We start from the raw sequence: 19,122 nt of genomic DNA on the forward strand, positions 1-19,122 counted from the left end.
CGGAAACCAGCCCTCGCCGCCCCGAGTGCGCCTGCGCGACCTTCACTCCGGGAGGGTGCGGCCCGCTTCCTACTGCGCGCAGGCGCACTGCGGTTTGTCGCTGCGTATCCGGGTATTTCCGGGTTTGTGAATCACGGGGAGGAATTAACGGCCCAGAAAAAGTTTCAACTCCAACAACATTCAGCTTGAGGATTAAAATGTCGGTTTCCTGTGTAAATACAGCCCGTCTTTGTATCATATTAACAGAGCGGTCAGTTACATTGTGGGCGGCGCGGTGGCTCAGTGGTTGGTGCTGCGGTCTCACAGCGCCAGGGAGCCGGCTTCAATTCCCGGCCTTGGCTCACTGTCTGTGTGGAGTCTGCACATTCTCCCCGTGTCTGCGGCCCTTTCCTCACACTCTCCAAACATCAGCAGCACAGGGGCACTGGCCAGGCTCAGTTGCTGCTCAGTGTCAGGGGGATTAGCAGGGTCAACACGGGGAGAGGGTCTGGGTGGGATTGTGGGCGGTACAGACTGGATGGACCAAATGGCCTCCTCCTGCACTGCAGCAATTGGATGATTCAATGTTTCAGAGAAAGATCTGTTATTACAATCCAGGCCGTGTCTGTGTAAACACTGCTGCAGCATCTAAATTACTGCAATCATGCGCTTGTCTGAGTAAACACAGCACCAGATCTCTCTTCATTATTTCAGTCTGGGCCCGGTATGAGCATTTGCAGCACATGAAACTAAATTGTTTTGTGCGGCTGTAAATCAACAAATGCAAGGAAACTGACAGAGGTTGATTGAATACGAGGATATGTGCACATTCACAGTGCAACACGTGTATTGCCACAGCAGCCCCAAATCCCAAACTCTATAGAATCATAGTATCATACAATCCCTCCAGTGCAGAAGGAGGCCATTCGGCCCATCGTGTCTGCACCGACCACAATCCCACCCAGGCCCTACCCCCACATATTTACCCGCTAATCCCTCTAACCTACGCATTTTAGGATTCTAAGGGGCAATTTTTAACCTGGCCAATCAACCTAACCCACACATCTTTGGACTGTGGGAGGAAACCGGAGCACCTGGAGGAAACCCACGCAGACACGAGGAGAACGTGCAAACTCCACACAGACAGTGTGTAACCCGGGGAGGATGGAGTCAGTGAGATCAGACGGTGTGTAATCCGGGGGGGATGGAGTCAGTGAGATCAGACAGTGTGTACCCCAGGCAGGATGGACCGATTAGCGAGAGGCAACATGGTTTTGTGAAGGGGAGGTCATGTCTCACTAACTTCATCGAGTTTTTTGAGGAAGTGACGAAGATGATTGAGGGTAGGGCAGTGGATGTTGTTTATATAGACTTCAGTAAGGCGTTTGACAAGGTCCATCATGGCAGACTGGTGGAGGTGAAGTCGCATGGGATCAGGGGTGAGCTGGCAAGGTGGATACAGAACTGGCTCAGTCAAAGAAGACAGAGGGTAGCAGTGGAAGGGTGTGTTTCTGAATGGAGGCCTGTGACAAATGACATTCCTCATGGATCAGTGCTTGAACCTTTGCTGTTCGTAACATATATATATAAATGATTTGGAGGAAAATGTAACTAGATTGATTAGTAAGTTCGTGGACGACAGAAAAGTTGGTGGATTTGCGGATAGCGATGATGACCATCAGAGGATACAGCAGGATATAGATCAGTTGGAGACTTGGGCGGAGAGATGGCAGATAGAGTTTAATCCAGACATATGTGAGGTAATGCATTTTGAAAGGTCTAATACAGATAGAAAATATACAGTAAATGACAGAACCCTTAAGATTATTGATTGGCAGAGGGATCTGGGTGGACAGGTACACAGTTCACTGAAAGTGGCAACGCAGGTGGAGAAGGTAGTCAAGAAGGCATACGGCACGCTTGCCTTCATCGGTTGGGGCATTGAGTTTAAAAATTGGCAAGACATGTTGCAGCTTTATAGAACCTTAGTTAGGCTGCGCTGGGAACATAGTGTTCAATACTGGTCGTCACACTACCAGAAGGATCTGGAGGCTTTGGAGAGGGTACAGAAAGGATGTTCCTGGTATGGAGGGCATTAGCTATGAAGAGAGTTTGGAGAAACTTGGTTTGTCCTCACTGGAACGGCGGAGGTTGAGGGGCGACCTGACAGAAGTCTACAAGATTATGAGGGGCATGGACAGAGTGGATAGTCAGAAGCTGCTTCCCAGGGTGGAAGAGTCAATTATTAGGGAGCACAGGTTTAAGGTGCGAAGGGCAAGACTTAAAGGAGATGCACGAGGCAAGTATTTTTACACGGAGGGTGGTGGGTGTCTGGAACTCACTGCCGGGGGAGGTAGTCGAAGCAGATACGATAGTGAGATTTAAGGGGCATTTGGACAAATACGTAAATAGGATGGGAATAGAGGGATAGGGTCCCTGGAAGGGTTGGGGATTTTAGTTCAGTCAGGCAGCATGGTCAGGCTAAGAGGACCTAAGGGCCTGTTCCTGTGCTGTAATTTTCTTTGATGCAGTCAGACAGATCAGACAGTGTGTAACCCGGGGAGGATGGAGTCAGTGAGATCAGACAGTGTGTAACCCGGGGAGGATGGAGTCAGTGAGATCAGACAGTGTGTAACCCGGGGAGGATGGAGTCAGTGACATCAGACAGTGTGTAACCCGGGGAGGATGGAGTCAGTGAGATCAGACAGTGTGTAACCCGGGGAGGATGGAGTCAGTGAGATCAGACAGTGTGTAACCCGGGGAGGATGGAGTCAGTAAGATCAGATCGTGTGTAACACGAGGGGGATGGAGTCAGTGAGATCAGGCAGTGTATAACCCGGGGAGGATGGAGTCAGTGAGATCAGGCAGTGTGTAACCCGGGGAGGATGGAGTCAGTGAGATCAGACAGTGTGTAACCCGGGGAGGATGGAGTCAGTGAGATCAGACAGTGTGTAACCCGGGGAGGATGGAGTCAGTGAGATCAGACAGTGTGTAACCCGGGGAGGATGGAGTCAGTGAGATCAGACAGTGTGTAACCCGGGGAGGATGGAGTCAGTGAGATCAGACAGTGTGTAACCCGGGGAGGATGGAGTCAGTGAGATCAGACAGTGTGTAACCCGGGGAGGATGGAGTCAGTGAGATCAGATAGTTTATGAACTTTGTTCATATTTCGAATGATAATATCGTAATTGAAACATTTCCAACACTCCTGCTTCCCCTTCAGCATCTTTTGATGTCGGGTATGTGGCTAAATTGTCATTTTGATTCACACTGGCTCTATTTGACTCTCTTTCTCTTTTGGCATAATCAGATCTCCGGGGGAGCGCTGGATTAATTGTGAAAATCCACAGTTGCAATTCAGCAGGGATTGTGGCCTGAAGAACTGTAAGAGGTGAACCAGCACAGTATTGTGAGAGCGCCAGCCAGAGAGAACCCTTCACATTCAAACAGCTTCCATATATTTTCTGGAGAGGAAGGTAAGAGGAAGTTCCATTTACTCTGGTCCTGTAGCAAGTACAAAAAGATGATAAGGTGAGGTTGGAAATGCTGAGTGAGATATGGAGTGTGTGAGCACCAAGCACAATTATCCAGTGTAAGGCTGTGTGATGTACCATGAAGTTGGAGCAGTTTGTGTCTCGTGAAACACCGTGCCTGAATTTCACAAGCCCCCGACAGCGTCACGTTTTGGTGTTTAAAACACGCAATATTGGAATTGCAGTTTCATTGTTAAACAGAACTGGTTGACTGTTCTGGGTTAATCTTCCTCTGAACTGAACTGAGGGTGTGTTGTGGGAAATTCACCACTTCGGAGTCAGACTTGGAGGTTCAACAAACAGTTTTATACCGACAAAGCTTTGGGAGAAGCGCTGGCACTCCGCAGTACAGGCACTCACCTTCTCAACTACACAATGGTAGTTGAGCATCTTTTATACATTGTTTGATAATAGACAGTGTGGACATTAGCTGATAGCACATCGTTACAAGTTGAGTAGACGGGTATGGACATCGACAGTTAACACATGGTTATACATAGAGTAGATACATATCTGCAGTTATGTCTTCCATCAATGGCTGATCTTGTTATATACATTTATACATTTATGTCCCTCATCAGTGGCTGATCTCGTCATCAAACTCATTGTTCTGGGTCTGCTTTTATCTCAAGTTTAAGGTGCCTCAAGGTCTGACCTGTTTCCTGCAGTAATTTAAACACTAAAGGTTTTAACTCTTTATGTAATGTCTGTGCCCAAAGTCAGTGCCTCTTAATGTCTTTTTCCAGAGTCCATTTTGTGTGCCGGGTAACCATTTTGTCTCCTTTACTTTGATTTCTCTCCAACAGGGTGTGTGATGGTGGTTTTGTTATTTCCGTTTTCAGTTATTTTTGCTGAGCGATTTCCTGTGTTGCCAGGGTAACGATCTGACTGATCTCAGTACCAGAGACAGAGGTGTGGACACCAACCGGTGGAGAGAAAGCAGCTGGGTGGGGGGCCAGGCGAGGGGATCAGTCCGTGTGAGGCAGATTCTGGAGATAGACAGAGGCGATGAGATATGTTAATCAGAAAGGAGAGAGAGTTGTGGCGCACCACCATTGATCTTCTGGATATCTTTTGCATTGCAGCCATTTCGAGGCACTGATAAATTTCTGGGGTCCTCTTGAAAGTCAGTGTGGCTTCACCCAATAACTGATGCTGGCTCGGTGTGGGCGAGGCCGGGTCATTGGGGTTGATGAGGAATAAATCCGGATCTGTTCAGATGACCAGATGTGTATTACAGAGCCTCGCTAGAATGATATTGTAAATTTAATGTTAAATTGAAGAGACCCATGAGGGGGAATGAATGTGTGCTTTGGGCTATTGTTTTCACAAAGTCAGACACACTGGAAATCTGAGTTGTTGCATGAGATTAAGAGTGAAACGGGTAACTGCATTTTACATTGCTGGTTTTAAACCTTGGTTGTAAATTATTGCTGTTGATTAACTTCCAATTCTAATTGGAAGAAATTAAATGTCTGAATCACTTTTCCATTTCCATATTGGAGAAAGGAGGGGACATCAGCTGAGTTTGATTAGGGATGATGTGGAGATGCCGGCGTTGGACTGGGGTAAACACAGTAAGAAGTTTAACAACACCAGCTTAAAGTCCAACAGGTTTACTTGGTAGCAAAAGCCACACAAGCTTTAACCTGGTGTTGGACTTTAACCTGGTGTTGTTAAACTTCTTACTTTGATTCGGGATACAGGTATAGGGACACAGACACTGACACACCCACACGAGTGGAGAATATGGAGCCACGTGCATTTGTATAGCACCTTTAACGTGGCAAAACATCCCAAAACACTCAACAAGAGAAAAATTCAGTGGGAAAACAAATAGATAAAACATTCGAAGGGGTAGCTGGGCAGGTGACTAATTTTTGTCAGATTGTTAATCTTTTTAAGGTGAATCTGAGAAGGGGGAAAAGTAAAGCAGCCGAGAGGCTTCGGGAGGGAATTCCGGAGCTCAGGACTTGGCCTGGATTGTGGACAAATTATCCTCAAGATACACAACTTGTCAGATTGGGCAAGGTAGAGATGTTGTTGGCTTCTGGGGCTGCTGTAGGCTGCATGAATAGGAAGTGAGGGGCCATGGAGAGATTGAACAGCTAGTTTGAGCATTTTAAAATTGAGCTGTTGTCAGGCTGTGAGACAGTGAGAGTTGGTGAACTCGGGTGAATGAACTGAGACGTGGTGTGAGTTAGTCAGGATTCAGGAAGCAGAGTTTCAGAGCAGTGAGAATGTCGAGCTGGATATCAGCAGCTTGCATGTTGAACCTGCTGCCAGGTTACCGAGGGGCAGCATGTTGATGAGGAATAGAAGAGGGCCAATGATAGAGATAATGATGTGGGAGTGGCAAGAGAAAGCAATGTCACTGATTCTCTGGATGGAAAGTAATAGATAAGAATTGAACCAGGGGCCTTTGATGCATTTCCACTCAGCTGGACGACAAGAGGGAGGAGTTGGAGAAGGATAACATGGTCAAGGATGCTAAAGGCTGCAGACGGGTGAATGAAGATACTGCATTGACTTTTGTCAGAGTTGGATAGGATAGTATTTGTGATTTCAACAGCAGCGGCAGGGTGCAAACTTAACTGTATGGAGCTCCTGCAAAAATGGTGCTGGATTTGGGAGGTAACAACATGTTCAATAACTTTGGAGAGAAAAGTGGAAACTGGAAATGGGGCAGAGGATTGAAAGGGAAAAGGATTTTTCAACGGACGTGATGATGGCAACTGGTACTTTGTGAAACAACTGTTACTAATATCACGGTAGCATATATGAGACTGTAATATTCTGAAATATATCTTGCGTAAGGAAGTTAAAACTAGAAGACACAGAATCAAAATAAAGGGGGGTAGGTTTAAGACAGAGTTGAGGAGGAACTTCTTCTCCCAGAGGGTGGTGAATCTCTGGAATTCTCTGCCCACTGAGGTGGTGGAGGCTACCTCGCTGAATATGTTTAAAGCGCGGATGGATGGATTCCTGAGCGGTAAGGGAATTAAGGGTTATGGGGATCAGGCGGGTAAGTGGTACTGATCCACGTCAGATCAGCCATGATCTTATTGAATGGCGGGGCGGGCTCGAGGGGCTAGATGGCCTACTCCTGCTCCTATTTCTTATGTTCTTATGTATTAGTAAAGATCTCAACGCCCTGCTTCTGATTTCAATATTTACACCTGATCCTGACATTGATGTTATCCTCATTACAGAGTCTCAGAATCAGGCAAGGCCTGTCAATATCATGGCTGAAGGTTCAAACAGGGGAGAATATCCAACAGCTTCATCAAAAATGAGAATGGACACAGGTAGGATCACAAAAATACAAATATAATTTCTATCCTGTCTGCAGCTCAAACAGGGACTGAGTGGAAAGTGGGAGAGAGTGACCATCTAGAGCAGGTTTATCCAAGGTTCGGCCCGAGGGGGCTGCGTGTGACTCGCAAAGCTCCTCTACGTGGTCCCGGAGAAAGTTTCCAAAATGTTGTTAAGAAGCTGAGTTTCAATTCGGGATTCTGCTTGGAGCTGATTCTCCAATCAGAGGTAATTTCTCTCTCCCATTGCTGCTGATTTGTCCACTATTGACTGTGATTGGGAGAAACAAACCACGATTGGTGGTGCAGTGAACAGCGTGCTGAAGGCTCGTGTGAGAAAGAAGCAAAGGCATCTCTGGGTGGGGCAAACTGCAGTGGGACTGGATCTCCCCAACATTCGCTGCGAATAGACTGACCAGTGAGTGGGAGTGAGGCATTGATTGGTGGGGTGGGGAAGGTGGGAGTGAGGCACTGAGTGGAGGGGTGTGGGGGAGTGAGAGACTGAGGGGGGTGTGTCGGGGTGTGTAGGGGGTGTGAGTGCACTCTGTGCACTGTTTCAGAGCACATTTCCACTCCGTCTGACAAAGGAGCAGCGCTCCGAAAGCTTATGGTATTTGCTACCAAACATACCTGTTGGACTTTAACCTGGTGTTGTGAGACTTCTTCCTTTGGGCAAGCCAGTTTTGGATCCACAGGGCAGCAGCCCCTTGGATCCCATACCCTCTCACTTTTTCTAGAAGGCTTGCATGGGGGACCTTATCGAACGCCTTGCTAAAATCCATATAAACCACATCTACCACTTTCCCTTCGTCAATGTGTTTAGTCACATTTTTGAAGAACTCCACCAGGCTCGGAAGGAATGATCTGCCTTTGACAAAGCCATGCTGAGTATTCTTGAGCATACTAAACCTCTCTAAATACTCATAAGTCTTGTCCCTCAGGATCTTCTCCATCAGCTTACCAACCACTGAGGTTAGACTCACCGGTCGGTAATTTCCTGGGCTATCCCTCGTCCCCTTCTTGAAAATAGGAACCACATCCGCAATACTCAAATCCTCCGGCACCTCTCCCGTCTCCATCGACAATGCAAAGATCATTGCCAGAGGCTCTGCAATCTCTTCCCTCGCCTCCCACAGTAACCTGGGGTACATCCCATCCGGATCCGGCAACTTATCTATCTTGATGCCATTCAAAGATTCCAGCACAACCTCTTTGTTAAAGTCCGCATGCTCAATCATTTCAGTCCACCGCAAGCCCGCAGTACATCCACCCAGGTCCTTCTCCTCCGTGAAAACCGAGGCAAAATACTCATTCAGCACCTCTGCCATTTCTACTGGTTCCGTACAGACTTTCCCGCCTTCACCTTTTATCGGCCCTATTCCCTCACGTCTCATCCTTTTACTCTTCACATATTTATAGAACGCCTTAGGGTTTTCCTTAATCCTACCTGCCAAGGCCTTCTCGTGACCCCTTCTGGCTCTCCTAATTTCCTTCTTTAGTCCCTTCCTACAAGCCGTATACTCATCTAGATCTGGAGATTGTTTTTGACCAGGGTAATCAAACATCCAGATTTTCTGCACTGTCCTATTTTTGAGCCCTGTATCTCTGGGTTGTCTCCTGCCAGGATGCTCTTTGTCCTGTAATTTTGTGTTTCCAATTCTGCACATGCGCTGTGTGTATTCGCACAGGCACAGCCTTTCTGGCTCTGACCCATCAAGAAGCAACCTGCCCCAGCAATTACAGGTTTGGTAGCCGCTCCCCTGCCCATTCCAATGCCAGAGGTATTTCCTTACCTCAGGGTTGGTCACCGTGACTTTGACTTGAAACTGAACTGGATTAGCCACATAAATACAGGAGCAGTCAGATGTGGAGCATTCTTTGGAGAGTAAGTCATCTCCTGTCTCACCAAAGTCTACAATGTACAAGGCACAACTGGAAAATTTGCAATTTGTTTACTGTGGCTCCATGAACACTCGAAGCTCTACATCACCCAGGACAAAGTAGCTCAATTGATTGACACCACCCATCCATCACCTCATTCTCTTTGCCACCGATGCAAGTGATAGCAATATGCATCATTTACAGGGTGCATTTCATCACCTCACCAAGGCTCCTTCAACAACACTTTCCAAACCCGAGACCTCTGCCACCCTAGAAGGACAAGGGCAGCAGATACATGGGGATACCATCATCTGGAAGTTGCCCTTTAATCCACACACCATTCTTACTTGGAACAATATTGCTGCTGCTTCACTTTTCCTGTATAGAAGTCTTGATATTCCCTTCCCAGCAGTACTGTGTATATAGACAGCATGTAAATTGCAGCAGTTCAAGACGGTGTCTCACCAGCTTTCCAAAAACAATTAAGGATAGACAACAAATTCCGGCCTTGCCTGGAACCCTCACACCCAGTGAGCAATTTAAAAAATGTTGATTTTATATTTGAAATTGATGGACTCTTGTTAACCAAGGGCTTAGATAGGATGGACGTAGGGAAGTTGTTTCCATTAACAGGGGAGACTAGGACGCGGGGGCACAGCCTTAGAATAAAAGGGAGTCACTTTAGAACAGAGATGAGGAGAAATTTCTTCAGCCAGAGAGTGGTGGGTCTGTGGAATTCATTGCCACAGAGGGCTGTGGAGGCCGAGACGTTGAGCGTCTTCAAGACAGAAATTGATAAATTCTTGATTTCTCGAGGAATTAAGGGCTATGGGGAGAGAGCGGGTAAATGGAGTTGAAATCAACCATGATTGAATGGTGGAGTGGACTCGATGGGCCGAATGGCCTTACTTCCGCTCCTATGTCTTATGGTATGGATTTGGGGCAAAGATGATTGTTGTCAGGTCAAATATGCTTTCACTGAATGTTTCTGTGTTCCCAGAAGGTGTTTGATAATGTGGCTCACAGGAGGCTTTAGTTGCTCTCTGTAAAGGGAAGTGTAACAACATGAATAGGAATTCATTGACAGAAATGTGTTTATTTTTCTCCATTTGTGTTTACAGATCCAAACTCCACAATTCCTCAGTTCCTGACAAAGTGTGATGATTACCAACTGTTCAAATTGACAAAATTCTACCGGGACAGACTAGAACAGGCAATGGAAGGAGGAGTGGATGGAGTCAGCTTATCGTTAACATATGAGAGGATTTTCACTGGACAAGAGCATGGGGTAAGAGGGAGGGACCCAGGATAGAACAAAGAACAGTACAGCACAGGAATAGACCCTTCGGCCCTCCAAGCCTGCGCAGACCATGATGCCTGCCTAAACTAAAACCATATGCACTTAGAGTCCGTATCCTTCCATTCCCATCCTATTCATGTTTTCATCCAGATGCCCTTTAAATGCTGCTTTCGTACCTGCTTCCATCACCGCCCCACCCCCTGGGCAGCACATACCAGACATTCACCACCCTCTGCGTTTAAAAAAAAAACTTCCCTCGCACATCTCCTCTGAACATTTCCCCACACACCTTAAAACTATGTCCCCTAGTACTTGACTTTTCGACCTGAGGAAAGAGCATCTGACTATGCACTCTGTCCATGCCACTCATAATCTTGTAAACTTCGATCAGGTCGCTTCTCAACCTCTGTCGTTCCAATGAGTGCAAACCGGGTTCAGAGCTAATACCCTCCAGGCCAGGCAACATCCTGGTAAACCTCTTCTCTACCCTCTCCAAAACATCCACATCCTTCTGGTACTGTGGTGATCAGAATTGTACACAATATTCTAAATGAGGCCTAACTGAGGTTCTGTACAGCTGCAGCATGACCTGTCAATTTCTAAACTCAGTGCCCTGACTGATGAAGACAAGCATGCCGTATGCCTTCTTGACTACGTTGCCACTTTAAGTGATCGGTGGACATGTTCGCCCAGACCTCTCTCCCTCTCAATACTCCTAAGGATTCTACCATTTACTAAATAATTCCGACATGCTGTATCTTCCAAAATGCATTACCTCACATTTGTCCGGAATAAACTCCATCTGCCATTTCTCCACCCAAGTCTCCAACCGGTCTATATTCATAGAATGATTTATAGAATCCCTGCAATACAGAAGGAGGCCATTCGGCCTATCGAGTCTGTACCGACCACAATCCCACCCAGGCCTTATTCCCGTAACCCTATATGTTTACTTTGCTATTCCCCCTGACACTCGGGTCAATTTTAGCATGGCCAATCAACCTAACCCGCACATCGTTGGACTGTGGGAAGAAACCGGAGCACCCGGAGGAAACCCACGCAGACACAGGGAGGAAGTGAAAACTCCACACAGACAGTGACCCAGGCCAGAATCGAACCTGGCTCCCTGGCGCTGTGAGGCAGCAGCAATATTCTATTTTAAATGAGTTAATGAATTTGAAACTTTCCTTTGTAAACTCCAGTCTGAAATTCTCCATTGCTCTGACTCTGCACAGCCACTTCTTCAACATGTTTATCTCTCAACTATCTAACTCATCAATCCTCCTTACTGAGCTTTTATGCCAGAAATAATTTGACAAATAACATTCTGTATCTGACACTTGAGTTAATGAGTAGAAATGATTAAATGATTAGATTTTTCACCATTATTATTGCTTCATTCTCCTGACATAAATCAAGAGTCGATGTTTGGGTTAGTCAAAAGTTAATTCATCAGCTAATTTTCATTTTAGGATTTCCATTCTTCTATTTAAATAACGTAATAATCAGAAGCATCCTATCCTCGCTACCTGAGTTCTGACTTGCCACTGTTTTATTTACATACAGAGAGCAGGAGTGGGCTGTTCCACTCCTCTGTTTAACATCATTGTGGCCGATTTCATAGTGAGTTCAAATCTGCATCTTGCCGATCCCTTATAAACTATCACCCCCTTGTTTACCAAGTGTCCATCTACCTCCGTCTTAGAATTAGTCCATGGCCTTTTCAGGAAGAGAGTTCCAAAGACTTATGACCTCCTCAGAGAAACAAACTACCTCATCACCTCAGGATTTCGGAGTAAATCACAAAGTGATGCAGCAGGAATTGAGAGAAAGAAATGGATCATATTGTCAATCAGTAACCAACCAGATGTCATGTTGGACTCTGAAGGACAGACGACTAATTACATTAAAATACTGCAGATTCTCAGTGATCCCTCACTCTCCTGGAAATATATTTTTGATTCGAGTTTAGTTGATTCTCATTTCTTAATCGTTAATGACTGGAATGAGATGTGAAGTGAATTTTCAGTCCGTGTTTATTATGGATCAGGACCCGGCCCAGTGACTGATTTCTGAGCTGAAAACAACTGGGAAATCCCATCACCGAGCAGATCCTTTCCATCTCATTCTCAGTGTTTATCTTTCACTCTGCGTCTCATTATTCTTCATTACTATTCTTCATAGAAAGTCACTGAGCTCGTGGATAAGGGAAACCGGGCGGACAGTTCCAAACTTCTCCTCAATCTGGTGATGGAAAAAGGATCTCGGGCTCGAAGGGTGATGTGGGAATCCTTTGTGAGAATGCGTCACGGAGTCCCAAAACTGGATAAAATACTGAAAGAAATACAGGAGCTTGGTACGGTAAAATCACACAGCGATTTTAATTTCCCATTTAAACACTGCCGGTGTTACTGATTTGATTTCATGAATTTATTTAAACAGGTTCTGATGCATTCGATGACATGAACATTACACAAGGTTTATCTGAATTGCCCAGTCACCTGGAAGGTAAGGGATGAAATTGAGAATGTAAACCGTTTCACTTCTGAGAATCAGAATGATTAATTACAGCCTTTGTTTAAGAGGTTGTCAAAAACCTGAGAATCAGAAAGTCAAAGGCTGGGGTAACAGGGTTGAACATGATTGGGGTTTGTCATTGATCCTCAACTATGCAGAGATTCAAATTGCAATTCATAGAATTTTTCTTGCATTCTGTTAATACGTTGCCATGGCATCTTTTCACTTAATCAGCTGCTGATTTCTATTATTTCTGATGTCTTATACACTTTACAGAATCTTGCTACACTATGAATCTTATACAAACCTTATGTGTGTGCATGAATGGGCTGGATGGCAATAAAGAGTAGAGCCTTGAGCCAGAAGTTAAGGCTTGTCTACACTGGGGCAGCACGGTGGCAAAGTGGTTAGCACTGCTGCCTCAGAGTGCCAGTGACCTGGGTTCAATCCCGGCCTCGGGTGGATGTCTGTGTGGAGTTTACACGTTCTCCCCGTGTCTATGTGGAACACCTCTGGGTGCTCCGGTTTTCTCTCTCAATCCGAAGATGCGCAGGTTAGGTGGATTGGCCGTAGTAAATGTGTGGGGTTACGGGGATAGGGAGGGATACGGAGGCCTTGGTAAGATGCTGAATTGAAGAGTTGGTGCAGACTTGAATGGGCTCCGTCTGCACTGATGGGATTCTATGGATCTATGGAAATCATTCTAAACAAACACAAACTAAAATACTGAGCAGGAAAATCCCAGAAGGTCCATCAAACAAAGATAACAAGGGTTCAAGCATCATGGCGAAAGACATCTTCCACTGGTGCCTCCCAGTCCAAATCCTGCCACTAACAATGACCACACAATCTTCTTGTAGCAGCAAAAATAGAAATGCCCAGAGTTGATATGGAAAAATGCTGTGTTTAATATTCCCCTCTAATCCCTCAGCTGATTGTTTCCAATCGTGCAGATCACGTTGAACCATTGTTCCTCATATGCACTTCTCTTCCACATGATGCAGTCTCTGTGCCAGACAGGATTCGTCTGGCTCCCTCTTTAGAGTCAGCACAGCTACTCGAAACATCTCACAGAGGCTCATAGTTCTCTGGAGATAACGAAACGCTGAACATCCACTCTATTCCTGCATTTACATAGTTCAAACATGTGTTATCACGTCTCACACAATTTGATGACTGGAATCATCGATCAGAAGTGATTCTATACTCATTCCGATATTGATTAGACCTCTTTCAATTAGAGTTTGTATCTGTACTTCAAAGTAAATAAACCATGTAGCTGAGCTTCGCAAAGTTGTTAACCATTTTTGTAGCTTTCGTCTGTGACTTTTCCACTCTATGTTGAGTGTGAGGTGATTCACTTTGGAAGGAGTAACAGGATTACAGAGTACTGGGTTAATGGTAAGATACTTGGTAGTGTGGATGAGCAGAGAGATGTGCACACTCTCCAGGTGTGATGTGAGCAGGAAAGTGTGCAGGCAAAATCATGTCATAGAAACATAGAAAGTAGGAGCAGGGGTAGACCATTCGGCCCTGCGAACCTGCTTTACCGTTCATTATGATCATGGTTGAACATTCAACTCATTAGCCTGATCCCATCTTCCCTGCAAATTGTTTGATCCCTTTAGCTCCTGGAGGTATAGATAAGTCTTTCTTGAAAACATACAATGTTTCAGCTTCAAGGTTTTTTGTAGTAGTCAATTTCATAGACTCATGACTCTGCATTTCTCTGCATTTCAGTCCGAAATAGTCTACCCTGTATCCTCAGACTGTGATCCTCATTCTGGAAATCCCCGCCATCGGGTACATACTACCTACGTCTATCCTGTCTAGTCCTATTAGAATTTAGGTTGCTATGAAATCCCTCCGTTATTCTTCCGAACTCCAGTGAATATAATCCTAACTGACTCAATCTTTCCTCATACGTCCTCATACCAGGAATCAACCTGGTATACCTTCTCTGCACCCCGGCGGGGGCGGTGCCAGGTCGGCGGGGGCAGGGCCGGGTCAGCGGGGGTGGGGAACTCCCAGGAATCAGCCTGGTATACCTTCTCTGCACCCCCTTTATAGCAAGAACAACCTTCCTCAGATAAGGAGTCCAAAACTGCATGTAATATCCAGGTGTAATCTCACCGAGTCCCTGTAGTTGCAACAAGACATCACTGCTCCTGTGCTCGAATCCTCTTGGTATGAAGCCCAACACACCACTTGCCTTTTTACTGCCTTCTGCACCAGCATGTTTACCTTCAGTGACTGGTGTGCGATGACGCCCAGGTCTCGCTGCACATCTCCCTTAATCTATAGCCATTCAGATAGTAATCTGCCTTCCAGTTTTTGCTACCAAAGTGGCTAAGTTCACATTTGTCCACATGATACCACATCTACCTTGCATTTCCCCACTTAATCAGCTTCTCCATATGACATGGAAGCATCTCTGCATCCTTCACACAGCTCACCCACCTGCCCAGTTTTGTGTAGTCTGCACATTTGGAGATATTACATTTAGTTCCCTCATCTAAATCATTAATATATATCATGAATAAGTGATGTTGTAGTAATTGGTATCAGCCTTTTAATTGATCACAACTTTATCTTTCAAGTAACTAGACCAAGTCACAGACTTCTCTTAAACAGCTGTTTTAATCATCTATGTAGCGAAGACTCTGGAAAGTCACGGGTCACAGTCTGTAACTAGCCAGAATACAGAATTCCTAAATACAGAAGCAATTATAGCCTCAAATTCAATTCTAGGTAATTAGCATATACCAATCATATTTTAGGAGTTACCTCAATCCACTCAGTTATTAATTAAGCTCACATCATTCAGAGATTAAAACCAATCACAGTCCCCTTAAACTGGTTTTGGTGCTTATCTGTGAAAACGTTTAGAAGAACTTTTTTTTCATAGCAGCTTGTGTGACATTAACCCTTTCAGTGGTGTCCCAGCACCGATCCGTGCGGTATTCCACTAGTCACAGTCTGCTATTTGGAAAAAGACCCAGTTATTGCTACTCTGTTTCCTCCCTGCCAGCTTATTTCCTGTCCATCTCAATACACTGCTCCCAAATCAATGTGTTGAATTTTACAGGCTCATCTCTTACCTGGGACCGTGTCAAAAGCCTTCTGAAAGTCCAAATAAATCACAACCATTTACTCACCTTCGTCACCTCTGCTAGTTGCTTCCTGGAAAAAATTCAAGTAGATTTGCCCGAGCAAGACTTCCACTTCATATATCCATGCTGACTGTCCAATCCTGCCACTGTTTTCAAGTGCTATTAATGAACTATAGCACTTTCCCCACTACCAATAGAATGTTCCAGAAAACTATTCCGTGTACACTCCAGGAACTCCTACTCGACGTTATTGTATCTGATTTCACTTGGCCAGTCTATATGCAGATTAAAATCACCCACAATTACTGATGTTCCTTTATCACATACATCACTAATTTCCTTTTAAATACCATCCCCAGCCTCACCACTACAGTTTGTGGGTCTATCTACAATCCCCATTAAAGTTTTCATAAGTTCATAAAATATAGGAGCAGAGTTAGGCCATTCCGCCCATTCAGTACGCTCTAACGTTCGATCATGCTCCTTATCCTCATTTTCATGCCTTCTTCCCATAATCCTTCACTCCCTTACCAATTAAAGATCTGTCTAACTCCTTAAATGTACTCACTGTCCCAGCATCGACCGCACTTTGGGGCAGCGAATTCCACAGATTCACAACCCTTTGGGAGAAGGAGTTTCTCCTCAACTTTGTGTTAAATTTGCTGCCCCTTATCCTAATCCTCATCCGAGAATGCCCCACCAGCGGAAGCATCCACTCCATGTCTACTTTATCAATACCTTTTATCATCTTGAACAGCTCCAATTTGATCTCCCCTCAATCTTATAAATTCCAGAGAGTATAGCTGAATCTATTTTAAATCTCTCTTCATACAACAAACCCCTCATTACTGGAATCAATCTCGTGAACCTCCTCTGAACTGCCTCCAATGCCACAACATCTTTCCTCAAATACGGGGACCAAAACTGTGCACAATACTCCAGGTGCGGCCTCACCAATGCCTTGTATAATTGCAACAACTTCCTTACCTTTATATTCTATTTCATTCACTTTCTTTATTATCTGCTGTACCTGTATGCTAGTTTTCTGTGACTCCGATCCCTCAGCACCGGAACACCCCGAAGTCTCTCCCCATTTAAATACTAAGTCGCCTTCCTATTTTTGAGACCAAAGTGCATGACCTCACACTTTTCCAAGTTAAACTTTTGTAACTTCTGAGCCTTTTCAGCACGACCCATGCGGATTACACATCATCAGAGCTAATATTCTACCTCATTATTTACCCAATTTCCTCTTTAACCAGCAAACCAGCTCTATCATCTTTTCCTTTTTGACTCTCCTTCCTAGATAGTGAACACCACTGGGTGTCCCATCGCTTGTCACCCTGCAGTCATTCCCGACGACATCACACCTGTTTGCATCTATTTGCACGATTAATTCATCCACTTTATTTCAAATTTTCTGTGCGTTAAAGCACAAAGTCTTTTTGTCAATTGTCCCGTTCCCACTGTGTGTTCATTGTGGCACTGTTTGATTTTGGCCCTTGATTTATCTGCCTATCACTTTTCTTATTCCCCTTACTGTCTTTTTTTAACTTGTCCATGAAAAATGTTTGACTCGAGAACGTGGGAGGCAACGTATCATCCAGGAATTTTGTCTGTGACCACAGAAGGGCCGATCTATTTCTCTTACAATTGAATCCCCGATAACGATTGCATTCCCATACTTTTTTCTCCTCCTCTATGCAGCAGGGCCAACCCTGGTGCAACAGATTTGTCTGTTGCTGCTTTCCCCTAAGAGGTCATTTCCAAAGCGGTATACCTGATTTGCAGGGGAGTGGCTACAGGAGATTCCTGCACTGCCTGCCTAGTCCTCCTGATCTGCCTGGTCGTCACCCATTCCCTTCCTGCCTGTTGAGACTTACCTTGCGGTGTCACCACCTGTCCATAAGTGCAATCCTCAATACTTGTGGATGCTCCATAGTGTCCCAGCCGACCTCCAGCTCTAAAACATGGGCTTCCAGCAGCTGGAGACACTTACTGCACACGTGTGCTTCCTACATGGAACACGAGGAGCACACCACAGCTTTGAAATCTCCTGCCATGACCTAGCCCTTTACCTTTTGAAAGATATCTAAAATTAAATAATATCAATTACTCTACATCGCTTCTTCCCGGTTCCTTGTTCCTGCATAATGGCACGGACAAACAAGAAACCACAAAATAAAGACTTTAACAACCATAAGTGATAAAACCAATAAAAACTTACCCAATCAGCTGCTTCCCCTGGCCCCGCACCATTTTTGAATCCTGATGTCAACACAGCATCTCCAAACTCCAAGCTGGTGCTTAAATTTCTCACTGCACTCTTTGCTGTATATTTAATCTTCTCTTGATGCTGCTGACTGTCTGTCCCAGTGACCCAGTGTCTTCCTCTCGCACTCTCCTCGAGGTGCTGCTGACTGTCTGTCCCAGTGTCCTACTCTCTGCCTCTTCTTTAGGTGCTGCTGACTGTCCCAGTATTCCAGTGTTCCCCCCTCACTCTTCTCTCGGTGCTGTTGAATGTCTGTGCCAGTGTCGTCCTCTACCGCTCTCCTCTATGTTCTGTTGTCTGTCTCAGTATCCCAGTGTTCTCTTCTCACACTCTCTCCCCTAAGGGCTATTGAATGTCTGCCCCGGTGTCCTCTGCTCTCACTCTCCTATAGCTACTGCTTCTTTATCTAATATCGATTGGTTCTGTGAATGTAACCCAATGTCGTGTTACCTTTAGCTACAGATTCTCAACATTGATCACAGACCTCCAGTGATATGTGTACGCTGGCACTGAGATCTTTTTCTGTCTCTGTGTCTCAATATCTTTCGCGCAAAGAATCCGTCTGTTCAATATTAGCTCGACCACTATGTATGAGATACATCTGTCTTAATACGTTGTTTTGTGAATCTGTGGAATTGGCGACCCTGAAGTGCTGGGGCAGTGAGTAAATTTAAGGAAGAGTGAGACATATTTTTAATTGGTAATGGGGAGAAGGCTGGAAAATTGAGATAAGGAGCATTTCAGCCATGATCGAATGACGAAGCAGACTAGATGGGCCGAATGGCCAATTTCTGCTCCTATATGTTATTAACTTATGAACAATGTGTGCCCACTGCTATCACAGATCTAAACTTTTCTTTATCTCACTGCCTTCTACCATGTAAACCATTGTATTGTCGGCATCTGCAAACTTACTGTAGACATCACGTTAATGCTGCAAGCCCTTAGTTCATATGTTAAACCTTGCTCAGCTCTTGAATATCAGACTGTGAGGAGTAGAGAGTCCCGGGCTAACATTTTTAATAAAACTATGGATGTGGAAATCTGTAAAAACAAAAAAAAAGTGTGATAGGCTTAGTTTTGGCAGTACCTGGAGAAAGAACGATAGTTAACATTTTGAGTCCAATGTGACTGAGTTCTGAGGGAGCGCCATATGGAATCAAAATGATAATTACTGTCTCCATGGACGCTGATCTTATCCAACATTTTCTGT

General features: G+C 45.1%; 1 protein-coding gene across 1 annotated transcript in view; it reads left to right on the forward strand.

Moving 5' to 3' along the window:
• The window catches only part of LOC144484292 (NACHT, LRR and PYD domains-containing protein 3-like), a 60,603-nt gene continuing 41,481 nt past the window's right edge, over positions 1-19,122 (forward strand). Inside the window, exons 1-6 of the mRNA XM_078202820.1 lie at positions 1-199; positions 3,290-3,455; positions 6,725-6,820; positions 9,829-9,995; positions 12,192-12,363; positions 12,450-12,515. Of these exons, the coding sequence (XP_078058946.1) occupies positions 6,757-6,820; positions 9,829-9,995; positions 12,192-12,363; positions 12,450-12,515 (469 nt within the window). The 5' untranslated portion in view covers positions 1-199; positions 3,290-3,455; positions 6,725-6,756. The remainder of the gene's footprint in view (positions 200-3,289; positions 3,456-6,724; positions 6,821-9,828; positions 9,996-12,191; positions 12,364-12,449; positions 12,516-19,122) is intronic.

Source organism: Mustelus asterias, unplaced genomic scaffold (genome assembly GCF_964213995.1).
Source record: "Mustelus asterias unplaced genomic scaffold, sMusAst1.hap1.1 HAP1_SCAFFOLD_98, whole genome shotgun sequence".
Classification (NCBI taxonomy): Eukaryota; Metazoa; Chordata; class Chondrichthyes; order Carcharhiniformes; family Triakidae; genus Mustelus; species Mustelus asterias.